Source organism: Ahaetulla prasina, chromosome 7 (genome assembly GCF_028640845.1).
Source record: "Ahaetulla prasina isolate Xishuangbanna chromosome 7, ASM2864084v1, whole genome shotgun sequence".
Taxonomy (NCBI): Eukaryota; Metazoa; Chordata; class Lepidosauria; order Squamata; family Colubridae; genus Ahaetulla; species Ahaetulla prasina.
The window spans coordinates 56,292,975-56,308,896 of record NC_080545.1 but is presented as its reverse complement, the minus strand read 5'-3'; the positions used below and the strand labels follow the sequence as shown (position 1 = coordinate 56,308,896).

At 35.3% G+C, this 15,922-nt stretch overlaps 1 protein-coding gene across 2 annotated transcripts in view; it reads right to left on the bottom strand.

Annotated features, from left to right (window-relative positions):
• Positions 1-294: 294 nt before the first annotated feature.
• The window catches only part of LRRIQ1 (leucine rich repeats and IQ motif containing 1), a 114,770-nt gene continuing 99,142 nt past the window's right edge, over positions 295-15,922 (bottom strand). For both annotated transcript variants that reach the window (XM_058191446.1, XM_058191445.1), the window contains exons 24-27: positions 14,115-14,244; positions 9,652-9,712; positions 5,755-5,875; positions 295-1,074 (exon numbers count right to left, since the gene is read on the bottom strand). In XM_058191446.1, coding sequence (XP_058047429.1) covers positions 941-1,074; positions 5,755-5,875; positions 9,652-9,712; positions 14,115-14,244 — 446 coding nt within the window. In that variant the 3' untranslated portion in view covers positions 295-940. The remainder of the gene's footprint in view (positions 1,075-5,754; positions 5,876-9,651; positions 9,713-14,114; positions 14,245-15,922) is intronic.

The window sequence follows — 15,922 nt, the reverse complement described above, 5'->3', positions numbered from 1 at the left end:
TTTCATTTTGATAGTAATTTTGAATGTGGAATGCAATTATATATAAGCAAGCATAGATGATCTTGATGATCATTGTAATTATCCCCACCTCAGTTTTTATCATTAATTTCTGCTGCACTAACCAACATATTGCTTCAGTTAGAATGATATCATTTCATGGAACTGGAAAAAACTATTATGACATTGAAAACCAAGATTTTAACAAATACAAATAATCATTAGAGTAGACCAAAAATAATTGTGTAGTTTTTGATAACAGTTTATTTCTGGAGAATAAAAAGACTGCCAGAATACCACAGAATGAACATAATTTAGCAATATGAAATAAAACTTAACATTGCTGAATTTAAATGTATTGTAAGTATGCACTCATTAAATCTTATCTAGATGTGTACTTTCTGAAAAATTCTGTACACAAAATGTATTTATAGTGTTCATATGTGTGGAGAGATATGACAACTTAATATTTTATTCTTTACAAATACATATTCCTAACAGTTATATATTCTAATTTACACAGTAGCCAAGCAAAATATCTAGACCTGAGAACCATTTTAAACTATTTTTTACTGATATATAATCTGAACAAATATGTCTTAATACAAGTATTTTATGCAAACCATTTCAACTGTACACTAAAATAAAATCATATAACCATTATTGTATATTTTCTTCCAAATTTGTTCTTCCATTTATGTATCACTTGTTTATAATTTCAGATAAGTTTTTGAAGTTTAAATTGCACTGCAAAAACAAATTTCAGTAACATTTATTTATTTAACATTTACAAAACTTCTTTGCCAAAAAATGAAAAGTTGGAAAATCACAGAGAGAAATTAAATACAGCACACACAATATTCAAGTTCTTTGCATCTAAGACATTAAAACATGATGATAATTAGTACGCCAACTGAGAAGAAATTGCATTTAGATTTAAATACTATTTCAATAATTTTGTTTTCTTTTTGCCACTTCCCCATCCAGTGCTGAGTTGAACTGGATGGTCTCGAAATGATATTCGTTCTTTGTGGGCAGGGCTCAGCTGTGATTTCTCAGGTGAAGATATATCCTTTTCTACAGAAACAGAAAATGTTATTTAAATGATAACATTTGAATCCAGTCATCTTCTTTTAAGCTTAATGGAAAAACAGCAACTTCCCAGAATGCTTTGATTTTGTTATTCAGTAATGTTTCATTGGGACACTGCATCCAAACTACATTTAAATCATTTATTGATTATAAAACTTTGATCACAAATGCTGATTTGTAAATATTTACTACAATTGCAACAGAATGCATCTATTCAACATACTGACAAGAAAAATGTTGGATAACAGTAATGTACTTTATATTGAACCATCTTTCACATAAGAGCATAAATATATTTACTTTAAACAAATATATAATCATACATAAATTGCCTTGATATTTTTAATCCTTCACCTGCTACTTCCTAAACTCTAATGATTTTTTGATAGTTTTAGTGGAACTCAAAATGTTCAGAATTAGCTGGATATAAAGAAGCTGAAAAATTAAGCAAATATATACTTTATGATCTTTAAAAATATTTTATCCATTTTTTTGTAATTTCCCTACAATTATTTCTTGCACATCAATTTCACAGATTTGGACATTTTTTAACCCATCAAGAAAAATCAAAGTAATATGAGTAAGAAATAGTGCATAAATCAGGGTGGATAGATATCAGATTGAGACTTTCTACATTTGGGGTGGGGGGGTTATAGCTTTAAAGTAAATGAAACTTTTCTATTCAGTGTCAATAGAGATGTTGTGGATGAAGAGACTGGTGAGGAAAGTGTTATTGTGGTCTGTTGCTGCTGTAAGCATTGTCCTACTGATATAATATTGCTTTGCAATAAAGCTATGGAATTGTGCTTCTATATGTATCTATGAATACAGATATCATTGAATGCACTCCAAGTTTACTAAAGCTTTGTTTCTGGTAAGATTGGCATATTCCAATTCTATACCATACATTGAATATGGTTTATTGATGACAGATTATGAACAGGAATTCATCTTAAAATCCATGATCAATTAATATAGATTAGACTTCAAGTAAAATACTGTATTTCCAATGGTCTTCCAAAGTTTCAGTTTAAGAGATAAAGATCTTAATGTGCAAGCAACAATAACATCAGCAAAAAGTATTTTCTTTCTTTCTTATGATACTAAATAATTTCCACTCAGCACACAATTGTTTATTGTAATTTCCCTTCCTCAGACCAACCAACTAGCCAATCAACCAGCCAGCCTACAATTACCTTTTCAGGCAGAATATCCATTAAATATGGGTTATTATAGAAAGCTGCAGCAAAGGAAAAAATTGGAAAATAAATAAACTAAGAAGTCAATCTATGTAGCTTGATGGCTATTGTATTTTTTAGGCAATTCTAGCTGCAGTATTCTATAGTTAGGTCTCCAAAACTGGCATATACACCTGTTTGTCTTTCAGTGTCTACTGGTCTCCTCATAGTAATTACTGTTTCTTCTTCCCCATGCTTTTCAGTGTCTCTGAGAAAACTGTTTGCTGGAAGAGGACAATTGCAGAATAGAGAGACAACAGGTAGTGGGTAGGAAGGACAGGCTTAGTGAACCATCCAGAAGCATTATTATAAACAAAGATAGAGTTAGAGATTGTAGCATGTCACCTTCTCATTCAATTTATTTTAATTAAAAAAATTACAATCAGATGGGAAATGAACTTGCCATGTGAAGAGAGAGCTTTCCAGAGATACCATGTGCTGTATTTGGTTTCCAAACTATGAATATCATCTTCCCATGTTACATTTAAAAGAAACTCGATATGTAATAGCTGCAAGCAACAACACTCAATACCTGGTTTTCATCTCTAAAAGTAACTGAACTACATATTTGTAAAAGCCGTAAGTCTTATGGACTTATGGAATAAATTTTCCAAGCAACTATTTTTATTTTATTTTATTTATTTATTTTGTCACAATAATATATGTAACTATCATACAGAAAGGTTATATAGTATATAAAGGTATAAGCATATATATATATATATATATATATATATATATATATATATATATATATATATATATATATATATATATATATATATATATATGAAGAAGAAAAGAAAAACAATAGGACAGGAACGGTAGGCACGTTTGTGCGTTATGCACGCCCCTTATGGTCCTCTTAGGAATGGGGTGAGGTCAATAGTAGAAAGTTTTTGGTTAAAGCTTTTAGGATTATGACAAGAGACCACAGAGTCAGGTAAAGTATTCCAAGCACTGATGATTCTGTTACAGAAGTCATATTTTCTGCAATCTAGATTAAAGCGGTTGACATTAAGTTTAAATCTATTGGTTGCTCTTGTATTATTGCAATTAAAGCTGAAGTAGTCTAAGCCCCAAACAGATTCTATTTTCCAGAATTTTTAACACTGCTGCTATCTCTTGGTGGGTTTTAGCCATTGTCTGCTGGTCAATTAAAGCTCTACTAATGCAAAAAAGCATTAAAATTAATTCTAACGCACTGAAAATGATTATAATGCACTAGAATATCAGTAGGAACAACTCTGGATATGCAGCGAACTCTTCACTGAAATTATTAGAACCATACAAGAAACTACATATAAAGTGCTGATTAATAATGTAAAATGCTGATATTGAGTAATGTCTTTGATGCAGTTTCTAATTATGCCAAGTGAGAAAATATAATTGAGTTAGATTCTTTATCTTAAGGCATAATTTTAAATTTGGCAAAATTTCAAATATGTTGAAAAAAAGGGAGGAATTTCAATGGAAATTTTGAAAATGATATTTTCTTATGAAAGAGTTTAGTCTTAAACCCCCCTCAAGGTTATTGTTTCTGCATAAGATATGAATTCAATATTTCTCACTACATGTCGCTACCAGTTACAAATATTATATAGTTATAAATTGTTTTTTTGTCCATCTATTATACTAATTACTTCCTATCCTCTGGATAAAGTTAGAACTGTTTTCATTTACAAATCAAAAGAAAAGAAAAAATAAACACCAACATCTGGTCTCAAGAGCTATAAGATAACCATGTAAATCTAAAACCACAAGATGTAACTCATGAAGACATCTTCAAAAAAGATACTGAAATGAAAAATAATTGTGAAAGAGCACAGCTATGTTCCCAACAGTTCCTATTTAGTCTAGTATTACATTGAAAAGGGAAAATCCTGCTGGATTTCATTCAAAAATTTATATAAGTATGGATGTGGATTCTGATTAGACAACAAGATAAAAAATAGCTTTCTTTGGGTTGAAAGCATGAAATGTTTAGTTCTTCTTTGTAATTCCATTAGTATCTATATATTTAAAGTACCTACTATCTACAATTTCAATTTAATATTATGCATCTACTCTATTTTCTCTACTTCCAAAATATAGTAACAGTTTAAATTACAATAGGGAAGTAATAGAATTTACTCTTTACATAAGTTACTTGGGTATTGGAATTGCTTTTAATGCTTCATAAGAAAACAGAAGATATTGACAGGTGATTGTTTCTGCTGCAAATAAGCATACCTTTGATGATACTAGATTTATTTTTTTTAAAAAGAGTTTGAACACCCCAAACTTCAGTATGTCTCATTTAATATAATGCATATGATTTTCTATTGATCCAAGTAAAATGAGTACAATCTGCATTGATAATAATTGTAATTACCTAACAGTGGCAGGAGCAAAACAAAGTACTATAGAGTTTTATATTCTTATGAAAATATTATTATGAAAATATTTTGGAAAGTGCTATTACATATAAAGTGATCCTTGCCATAATTTCTCAGAAGTAAATCCATTCTAGTTCTCAAGACTTATCAGCAATGTACCTAGGATATAGTATTAAACATTTGGGATAGCTCCAAATAAAGGAGCTAAATTTCTATTCATTAGCAATTATCTCCACAATATTTTTTGACGGCTAATTATTGATAGTGTGTATATGTATGCATGTATATGCATGCGAGCATGCACATACGCACATGTATGAAATCTGAAACAAAATCACATGCTCTCCAATGCTCCTAATATAATTGTTTGGGCCCTCACTTGCAAATCAAAATTATAAGAAGTTTAGAAAAAAGAATAGAATATAAATTTTGTTGCAGCTGCCACTTCATTACATTCTGTAGAAATTAAAATTATAAACAGTAGTCTTCCCATTTATTCATAAATAATGATTATTTAAATAATTAAAAGCAAAGCACATGAGCATGTGTCATTTATTTAAGTGAAAGCTGCCAAAAAGCAAATGGCTTTAGGACTGTGGCTTAAAAATGAGATAAGTACCTGCCTTAGGAAATTAAATATTAAGGGTTTGGTAAGGCCTACAGGAATAAGTAATTAAATTACAGTTTTCAAGTTAAACAAAATCATTGCGAACTGTAATTTTTCACATGATTGAATTTATAAGGCAATATATATGCACATGTAAACTTAAATATACAAAGATTTTCCTCTTTTTCGAGATACATTTAATAAATTAACACACACATGCTAGAGAAATGCAGAAATCAAACTTTTTCATGTCTATACATTTTAAATGTGCTCACATATAGTTTTATATATCCTATATATAACATAAACAGAATAACATTTCAAAGGACAGAATCCAAAGCAAAAACTTGACCACGCTACTAAAAACAATTGTAATATGGAAACTAATCAGGTGCTTTGAATTTTATCTACTATTGTTAAAAAGAAAAAAAACCCAGCTTACTTGAAGATTCTGCAGAGTGTCTGTGTGGCTGATTATTTTTTTCTCTGTTCTGAGTCAAAGTACTTCCACTGGTCAGGGAAACAAGCTCTAAATCCGTATCTTCTCTCCTTACAGGGCTTGTCTGGAATCAGTGAGAGAGAATGTACACAATCAAGAAACAAAATATGACATTTTCTGAATGCAGCTCACATTACTCTCAAATAAACAAGCCAGCTCTGTCAAACAATCTTCTTCAGAATGATCCCACAATCCTTTATTGCTGCCCATTCTGAACAAATGCACTATGTCAAAGCATTTTGGCAAATGGGAGGCGATCTTAAAATTGTGGTTTGTGATCAGAATCAGCGCAGCAACAAAAGACAACATTTTAGTACTGTAATTTTGAAGAAAATAAATCTTGCAGACAACTGATGAAACCTTAAACAGCTTAAGATCATTTACTGGGCAGTCTGTAATTTAAAGTTGGAATTGAATGCCAGAAATGTTATATCTGATTCTTGTTGTCATATGTCCACTTAATCCTATGTTTCTGTTTTATCAATTCTATAGTGGTTTAAGTTATTTCACCTTCACTGTATAACTAAATTCTGATATAGATGTAGATATAGATGATATATAGATATTTAGATTACAGAATTATTGGTATAGATGTATAAACAAATTTATATTTGTAAGTAAAAGAATTACTTTCACATAAGGATCATATCTTCTGAAACTAAAGTCTGTATAAATTTGTTTTCTACAAAAAGCCCTATATGACTTATAAATGTAATACAGGTAGTCCTCAATTTACGACCACAATTGAGTCCAAAACTACTATTGCTAAGTGAAACCTTTGTTAAGTGAGTTTGCCCCATTTTACAACCTTTCTTGGCACAGTTGTTAAGTGAATCACTGTAGTTGTTAAATTAGTCAAACTGTTGGTAAGTGAATCTGGTTTCCCCATTGACTTTGCTTGGCAGAAGGTCCCAAAAGATGATCACATGACACCGGGACACTGCAACTGTCATAAATATGAGTCAGTTGCTAAGCGTCTTAATTATGACCATGTGACCACAGGGATGCTGCAATGGTCAAAGGTGTGAAAATTGGTCATAAGTCACTCTTTTCAGTACTTTCTTAACTTTGAATGGTCACTAAATGAACTGTTGTAAATCGAGGACTATCTGAATTTATAAAATCTGTATTTGTGTATATATAGCTATAAAGATCAGTTTGTGTGTGGATTAATATTTATGGCAAAATCAGTGCTACCATAAAATGTACATGTGAATGGTATTGATATATTCCTAAAATGAGCTTAGGCTGTCAATATATTTGCAGACAACTCTTTTGATGGCCACCAAGTTTCCTATCTTATTTGATATGTATATTTTTAAAAAATATAAGGTAAAAGAAGTGGGAAGCTGACATACTTTAAAACAAAGACCCGCCTTACCTTGACTCCAGGAACAAAGCAAGGAAATAAATCTTTCTGCACTTTTCCCTTGAAATTGAAAAAACAAAACAAAACAACCCTTCATCTCCCATTTGTGTAACAAAATGGAGGATGCTGGGTCTTTGCACGCTTTACCCGTCCTTCTGATGCCCTCTAGAACCCAGTTAGGACTTAAAGGCAGACAGCTAAAGCTTGCAAAGACCCAGAGTCCCCCATTTTGTTGCACAACTTTTAAAAGATGATATATTTTTTTCTTTAGGGGAAAAAAACTGCAGGAAGATTTTATTTCCTTCCTTGCTTTGTTCCTCTACTCTTCAGCTTGGAGTTAAGGTAAGGTTTTTAAAAGGGATACATATCAGAGACCAAAGAGAGAGTTTTAGTACCTAATTTGGGACCGGGGGGGGGGGGGGAGGGGGGGAAGAAAGATCTTTTTTTGTTTTTTCATTGAAGAAATGTAGCTGTCTGAGAGAAGAGGGAAGGAGGGGGCTTAAGGAAAGGTTTTGGAAAGGTTTTCCTGAAGCTGCATTTTATGCAAGCGCCAGCTTTCCAAAGCCAGAGAAGAGGCAGGAGAGTTTTACAGCCTCCCACTGCCTAGCAGAAAGCTCTGAAAGCACTCGCCATTTCTGCAAGGGTTGGGGCTCTGAAAATGGAGGCATGGGGAACCAGCCCAAGCATTGCAGGTGGGATGGGGTTTGTGTGGAAGTGTGGCAAGGATTGGCACTGCAGCTGTCATAACTTTGAAAAGGGTCGCATATAGTTTTGAGGTGTTGGTCATAAATTTGAATCATCATTAAGTGGCCTATTGTTTCTTGAGAACTACCTGTATAGCATTAACAAAACAATAAATTATTACTTTTCCATGAGCCAGATACAAGAAAAGTGCCCAGGAAGTCAAGAAGTCAAGACTCCATCTTTGAATATAAAGCAGGGCTGTCAAACTCCCAGCCTGTGGGCCGGATGCATCACGTGCTGGTCACACCCATGCCGAGTTTAGCAAAGGGGGAAAAAGTCCCAATACGTCACGTGACACCACGGTGACAACATGAGTTTGACACCCCTGATCTAAAGTGTTTGTACAAACATGAATGTGAATACGCAGACATATACAATTTTCTAATTCAGTGTAGATACTTAGAATAACTTTGTCACTTTCAATGTACACTAATCGGCATAGATTAAAATAAAATTTGGTTGCACACAGCTCAAAGAATCACCACCTCCAATATACATTACATAAACATAATAAATAAATAAATAAATAAGCATATAGTCATATACCCACATATATTATATGAGACAGAGGAACAATACACTCTAGTTCGGATGTATACATGTACATGGCAAGAAACTTGAATCTTGCGAGTTTACCAGACAGATGGCATAGGGAACAAAGTTCTTCCTTAATGACCAGTTGCTTAGAGACCATTCAACATTAGAATGGACCCCACCTAAAGATACTTATGATCTGGTTTCTAAATTCTAATGGCTGCATCCCCCTTGTGGTCACATGACTGCATTTTGCATGCTTGGCAACTGGCTTACATTTATGCTATTTGCAGCATCCCACACTCACATTATCACAATTTGTGGCATTTTTTGCTGGTTTTCAGTGTTTACTTACAATTCCCAGCAAAAAATCTTTCCTTTGCCCTGCTTGTTTTCATGTTCTTATTTTGTACTTCTTGAGGATTTTTACAATGTTCTATCCTAGGACTCCATAGATAATAAATAAAACATGAAAAACAAATTATGCAAATAGCTTGCAAATGTGTGTATTTTTTATTAAGTGTCTCCTTTTGGAAGCCAGTAAACTGAATTTTTTTTCCAAAGAGTTTTAAAAAGTATAAGCATAAATTGATAAACAAGCTGAAAAAAAATATTAGGAGTTACTGCTTATGCATTTCTGACAGCTATGATAGGAATGTTCATGCATGTCTCCCTGAAATCAGAAACTAAACTTTATATAAATTTAAAATTTAATAAATGGTGATAAAGTGGTTAGAGCCTTAAACTTTGTATAACATTCTAAAACATCATAAAATTACAGAAATTAGAACCTACCATATTTTTCAGAATATAAGATGTACCGATGTATAAGACGCACCAAGATTTCGAAGAGGTAAGCAAGAAAAAAAAAGTTTTTGCCCTCCCGGCCCCCAGGAGCACTTTGGAGGCCTCTGGAAGCCTCTGGATACATGGGGTGGGGTTTCAGGAGGCCAAAAATTGCTGTATTCAGTGTATAAGACGCACCAACATTTCCACCTCTTTTATGGAGGGAAAAGCATGTCTTATACTCCAAAAAGTATGGTAAGTACTTAATACATATTTCAGAATTACTACAATATAGTTCTACACTTCTTCATTTAGAAGTAATTATTGTTACTAGTGCTGATAAGTATGCACAGGATTACAGCTTCAATCATTTATTGCAAACTTTTATCATGGAAAAAGTATCTTACCACAAGCTGAACTCTTCCTCCCTTGAGAACTTCTGGATCTATCTCAGGTAAGAAATGCTTACTAGATAGTGATTAGAAAATAAGTACAACATCAGTGATAGTCCAACATGCATCCAAGTTAATTAAAGTGGGATATGCTTCTTTCCCTAGTTAAACAACTTCACAGGGATGTATGTCTATGATTTTTAGCAACCACCTATAACTTATTCCACGTTATATCTATATTTCAACAGTAGTTAGCTTTATATAGAGATTGCATGATAAATCTAAATTCTACTTGAGCACACACAAAAATACAATTCTTGGTTCCTGACTTAAGACTGCATTTGTTTACTTGCTAGTAAGTTTACCAATAATCAGTAGAATTAATGCTGAGGGAAAGACATTTAGAAGTAGACTGTAAAGCTCCTTATATTGGTTATTAAAATGTTAACATTTTAATATGTTATCATCAACAAATTTGGCTCCTATTTTAAACATATATTTTTAACAATTTAACCAGAACAAATAAGTACAGGCAGTCCTCGACTTACAACAGTTCATTTAGTGACTGTTCAAAGTTACAACAGCACTGAAAAAGGTGACTTGTGACCGTTTTTCACACTTAAAACCATTGCAGAATTCCCATGGTCACATGATTAAAATTCAGATGTTTGGCAAGTGGTTCATATTTATGACAGTTGCAGTATCCTGGGGTCATGTGAGTAACTTTTGCGACCTTCTGATAAGCTAGGTCAATGGGGAATCCAGATTCACTCAACAACCATATTACTAACTTAACAACTGTGGCAGGAAAAGTTGTAAAATGGAGCAAACTCACTTAACAAATGTTTCACTTAGCAACATAAATTTTGGACTCAATTGTGGTTGTAACTTGAGGACTACCTGTAATTTGGTACTACTAGTAAGCAATAGGAAAAATCTCAAAACATAAGTTATTGAGAAACTACAAATTTAACAAATTTACTAATGAATTGAAAGTGTACCTCTGCTGCAATAATCTTGGATTTTGTCAGATATGTTTAACAACTGTTGAACACATTTTTTTCTTTAAAGTGCTTTACCATCATATTCAGAGTAATAGAATCCATTATAACATTTGTATTATCCTAATACACATCCTATAGTTATTTGTGAGTCATATAGTTGTACAGAAATAACTCATTACAATTTAGAAACCATTCAGATTGCATAAGGGAATAGCATTTTTCCCCGTGTTTCCCCGAAAATAGGACATGTCCCGAAAATAAGGCTAAGCCTGATTTTTGGGGTGGGCGTAAATATATGCCCTCCCCCGAAAATAAGCCCTACTGACGGGGTGGGCATGACCACCATAGGAGAACGCTCTTCCCTTCCCCAGTCACCTCAGGACTTCTTGGCCCCTTAATCGGATCAGCTGAGCCGCTCAGGCTGCCATTCACAATTGATTCACAGGAGCCGCTCAGGCCACCGCCTCCAGCAAGCGTGGCCGCTTTTACCTAATGGTGACAGTCACAGCAGCCAGTTCCATCCGCAGAACAGCTGCCTCATGGGTGCCACTCCAGCCGGCACCTGCAGCAAACACAGCTGTTTTTGCCATGGATTGCGGCCATTTCAGTAGCAGGAGGCCAAGTGATGTACCCCATGTGCCTTGCATTGGCCTTCCAAAGGGTACTGTAGCAGCAGCTATCCACAATTTTTTTATCCTTATTTCATCCTGATTGTACTGGGCCACGTGGGTCAGGATGAAATAAGATTAAAAAATTGTGCTGCTACAGTACCCTTCGGAAAGCCGGTGTGAAGCGCGAGTCTCCTGCTGCAGAAGTGGCTGCGCCTGAGGAGTGCTTTTGGGAGAGAAGGCAAAGGGGAAGCGATCACTTGCAAATTCCCACCTTCTCCTGCCTCTTTGCCGGGTGACTCCCAGCAGCCCGAGACACCCAAAGCTCATGCCTGCCCGGCTCTCTTTTCCACAGTGCCCAGCTCTTTATCGAGGGTGGTGGCAAGTGGGGTGGGGGAGAAGCGAGACGCATAGAGTGAGATAGGGCTTGCTGTCAAACAATCAAATTTCTTGAACTTGTGAGAAGTTTGGTTTTACCCTACAACATGTTTGCCTTCAGACAATGGCAAGACACATGACAGAGCTGCAAGGCAGGTAAGACACACATCTCATGTCTTCCTGGCCCCACCCCTATCCACCTGCCACCCCCAAATTGCATCCAATTTGGGCAGGGGAAGGAAGCCCTGCCATTGTCAGCATTCCAGAAAACCCCTCCTGCAGAAAAGGCTCTGAAGCAAACATCTTTCAAAGTTCTTTTACTAGTATAGGTAAACTGGCACAGTTGGATGAAATCTGAATCTGGGGATCTGGGTTTCTCCCTCAGTAATACAAACTCCAAAATCCCCTCCCTCATGACCCATCTGCCGATCACATGCTCCAATCTCCAACTGTCCCACCTCGAGACATCACTCCGGCCACTCTTTCTCAAGATGTGGGCTCAGCCTGACCTTGACCGGCAGGAAGAATGTTATTATGTCTAATAGACCCTTGTACCACCACCCCTTCTCCTACTTTTCCACACAGGAGAAAGTGGCAGCGTGTGGAAGCCTTCAGCCTAGTATGGCTTCTAAAGCTGACAGCCATGCCTGATGAGAGGGGGAGAAGAAATGGCAAGAGGAGGCCTGTCATACTCCACACATCTCGCTTCTCCCCCTGCCATCCCCCTCAACAAACAGACGGAAGGGAAGGGCAGCAGCCAGGCTGCTGTTATGGTACCACTGGGGCATATGGAGCCTTCTTACCTGCCTTGCAGTGTCGTTGCGTTTCTTGCCGTTGTCTGGTAAAAAAAACCTCGCGAGTTCAATCAAACTTCTTGAACTTGTGAGAAGTTTGGTTTTACCCTACAACATCTTTGCCTGCAGACAACAGCGAGACACATGACAGAGCTGCAGGATAGATAAGATATGCATCTCGCATCTTCCCAGCCCCTGGCAAGGCAGGGAGAAGAGACAGGAAGAGGACCGAGCCCCATCTCACTCCACGCATCTTGCTTCTCCCCCACTCCACATGTCACCCCCCTCAATAAAGAGCTGGGCGCTGTGGAAAAAGGAGCCAGGCAGGCACAGGCTTTAAGTATCTGGGGCTGCTGGGGGTCGCCCGGCGGAGAGGGAAGCACGGGGCAGGAGTTTGCAGGCGAGGGGGATGGATGGATGGGAGGCAGGTGAGTGCCAAGAATGCTGGGGAGATTCCCGCCTTTGGTTGCCCCAGCGAAAAGCTGACGAACGACTGTGTTGCACTGCCATAGCAGCGTAACACAGCAGCAGCCATGAGGTGGCCATGCTTGCCGCCTCCTGCATCCCCAAAATAATAAGACCCCCCAATAATAAGACCAAGCCCTTATTTCAGGATTCAAAAAAATATAAGACAGGGTCTTATTTTTGGGAAACATAGTAATATTTTTTAAAAAGATTAAAAACAAAACAGCATACCAACAAGTATTCAAATGCAATTATATGCAAAGGTAATTTAATTCAACTTAATTCTTGGAAAAGAATTAAATGAATTAAATGCAAAGATGAAAAAAGTATAAAGTTTTAATTTAGTATTTTTTTCATCATCTAAAATATACATCCAGGCAAGAAAACATAAGAAATCAGAATATTTGATTTAAAAAATAGTATATAACCATAACAATTATTTTTCAAAGTTAATGCTTCATTAATTGATGTTTTTAATTTTTATCATTTAAAATACGGTTGAAAAGATTATGTTGATTTTCTACTATTTTACAGAACACAGCAAAAATATCTATACCTCATTTAAATGAAGTATATTCATATATATCATACAAGATATGATACTTCAGCCAAGACATATTTTGCTTAAAGTAATTTTTCCTGATTTAAAACAACGTTAAAAAAACCCAACAGAAATCAAAAGAAAAATGTTTTCTCAGCTCTAGAAACAAGCTTACCTGATTTTTAAAGAATATAAATATTTCTATTTTTTGACCTAATTATTTTTCTTTATAATTCACTCAAATTTAGTCCTTCCCTTTGCTGCTGACTCTTCAGGTTAGTCCCTATTTAGTTCAAAAACTTCACCTGCCACATTTTAGCATATCGTAGCATCCTTTGTTGTATCTGGTTGGCTGTTAACTTATAATATTTAAATTCATTCCATAATTTAAAAACTATAGGAAAATATTTTTGTTGTGCATTGTTATAAAAAATATTCTAGTTTCTAACAGAAAACATGTTCATGGTTATATTGAAGAGATGCTGGTGTGTCATAGCAATAGTTTAAAAACTGGCAGAATGAGATGAAATTTTTATTAAATTAATTCTTAACAGGAGCACATTTCAAACTTAGTAATAGTACCCTTGGGGTGGGGGAGTGTATTTCTTTTAGAATAATTAAGATGGGTTTTGTATTACATGCAATATTAGAAAAATCTAAACATTTAACTTGAAAACAATGATCTCACCATTTTTCAGTTCTGGGACTAGCTCCTTCATAATCCCAAACTTGTGTATAAAGCCATTGGCATGTACGTTCTTTACTTCTTTGTATCCTCTCTGTTGCAAAATCTAAGTGAGAAAATTCTTCTTCTCCATCTGTGAAGGAGAGATATATTGAATACTGATCTTCTGTATAAACTATTTGGGGAAGACAGCAAATAAGGTGGACATTCTGGATATAGTTATGGTATATAGTAAACCATCTTGAATTTGTGCATAAGGTGAACAAACAAGTCAGTCCTAGAGGAGATCAACCCTGACTGCTCTTTAGAAGGCCAGATCCTGAAGATGAAACTGAAATACTTTGACCACCTAATGAGAAGGAAGGACTCACTGGAGAAGAGCCTAATGCTGGGAAAGATTGAGGGCAAAAGAAGAAAGGGACGACAGAGAATGAGGTGGCTGGATAGAATCACTGAAGCAGTAGGAGCTTAAATGGACTCCAGAGGATGGTAGAGAATAGGAAGGCCTGGAGGAACGTTATCCATGGGGTTGCAATGGGTTGGACACGACTTCGCAACTAACAACAAAAATATTACATTTAAAAATATTAAATCAATGGACAACCCAGACTAAAATGTTCTAATAACAAAATCCACAAAATAAAACAGAGGCCATTAAACAAATAACAAATATTAATCCCAGGCCTGAGATCAAAGCCAGATTTTCAAAGGTTTCTGGAACCTTAGAAGAGAGGGCACTGTCCTTATCTCTACTGAAGAGGGAAACTGTTACAGAGCATGAAGACCACAACAAAGAAGGTATAGTTTCTCAATCCCACAAGATGGCAACCTTTAATGGAGGGAACCGGGAACATACCTACTCTGCTGGAATAACTGGTCAAGCAGAAACAAGCTGTTTGTCATGTATACTGGCCTTATGCCATATAGAGTAAGAACCAACACCTTGAATTGCATTTGGAAGCCAAGTAGCATCCAATGTAGCACTGAGTGGCATTCATTACTGGTTGTGCCACTGCATTTCAAACAAGCTGTAGCTTCATGAGCAGCCTCAAGTATAGCACATTGCAATAGATCATGTAAATTCTTTGTTATCTTACTGCAATGCCCATTTACAGAATGATCCTCTATATAGAAACATCTATATCAGTATGTGTACATATATTAAGTTATATAAAAACTTATCATTTATTATTTCCTTTAAAAAAATAAAAGACAAAAAGAATAGAAAAACTTAAAAGAAATACATAAGTAAGTCAGCTTCCATACATTAATTCTATAATTCCATTTATATTAGATACGTAGAGATTTTTCCTCAGATCATAAAAGAAGGCAGCTCTCCCCTAATGGTGGTATGCCATTTATTCACCTTCTAAACTCTCTTCTGTTTTCACTGAGCCCCAAGATATTCCTCTATCTTCCTGTTCTCTCCTCAATTTGCCTGTGCATAGAATAGAATAGAATAGAATAGAATTTTTATTGGCCAAGTGTGATTGGACACACAAGGAATTTATCTTGGTGCATATGCTCTCAGTGTACATAAAAGAAAACATATGTTCATCAAGATACAACATTTACAACACAATTGATGGTCAATATATCAATATAAATCATAAGGATTGCCAGCAACAAAGTTACAGTCATACAGTCATAAGTGGAAAGAGATTGGTGATGGGAACTATGAGAAGATTAATAGTAGTGCAGATTTAGTAAATAGTTTGACAGTGTTGAGGGAATTATTTGTTTAGCAGAGTGATGGCCTTCGGGGAAAAACTGTTCTTGTGTCTAGTTGTTCTGTTGTGCAGTGCTCTATA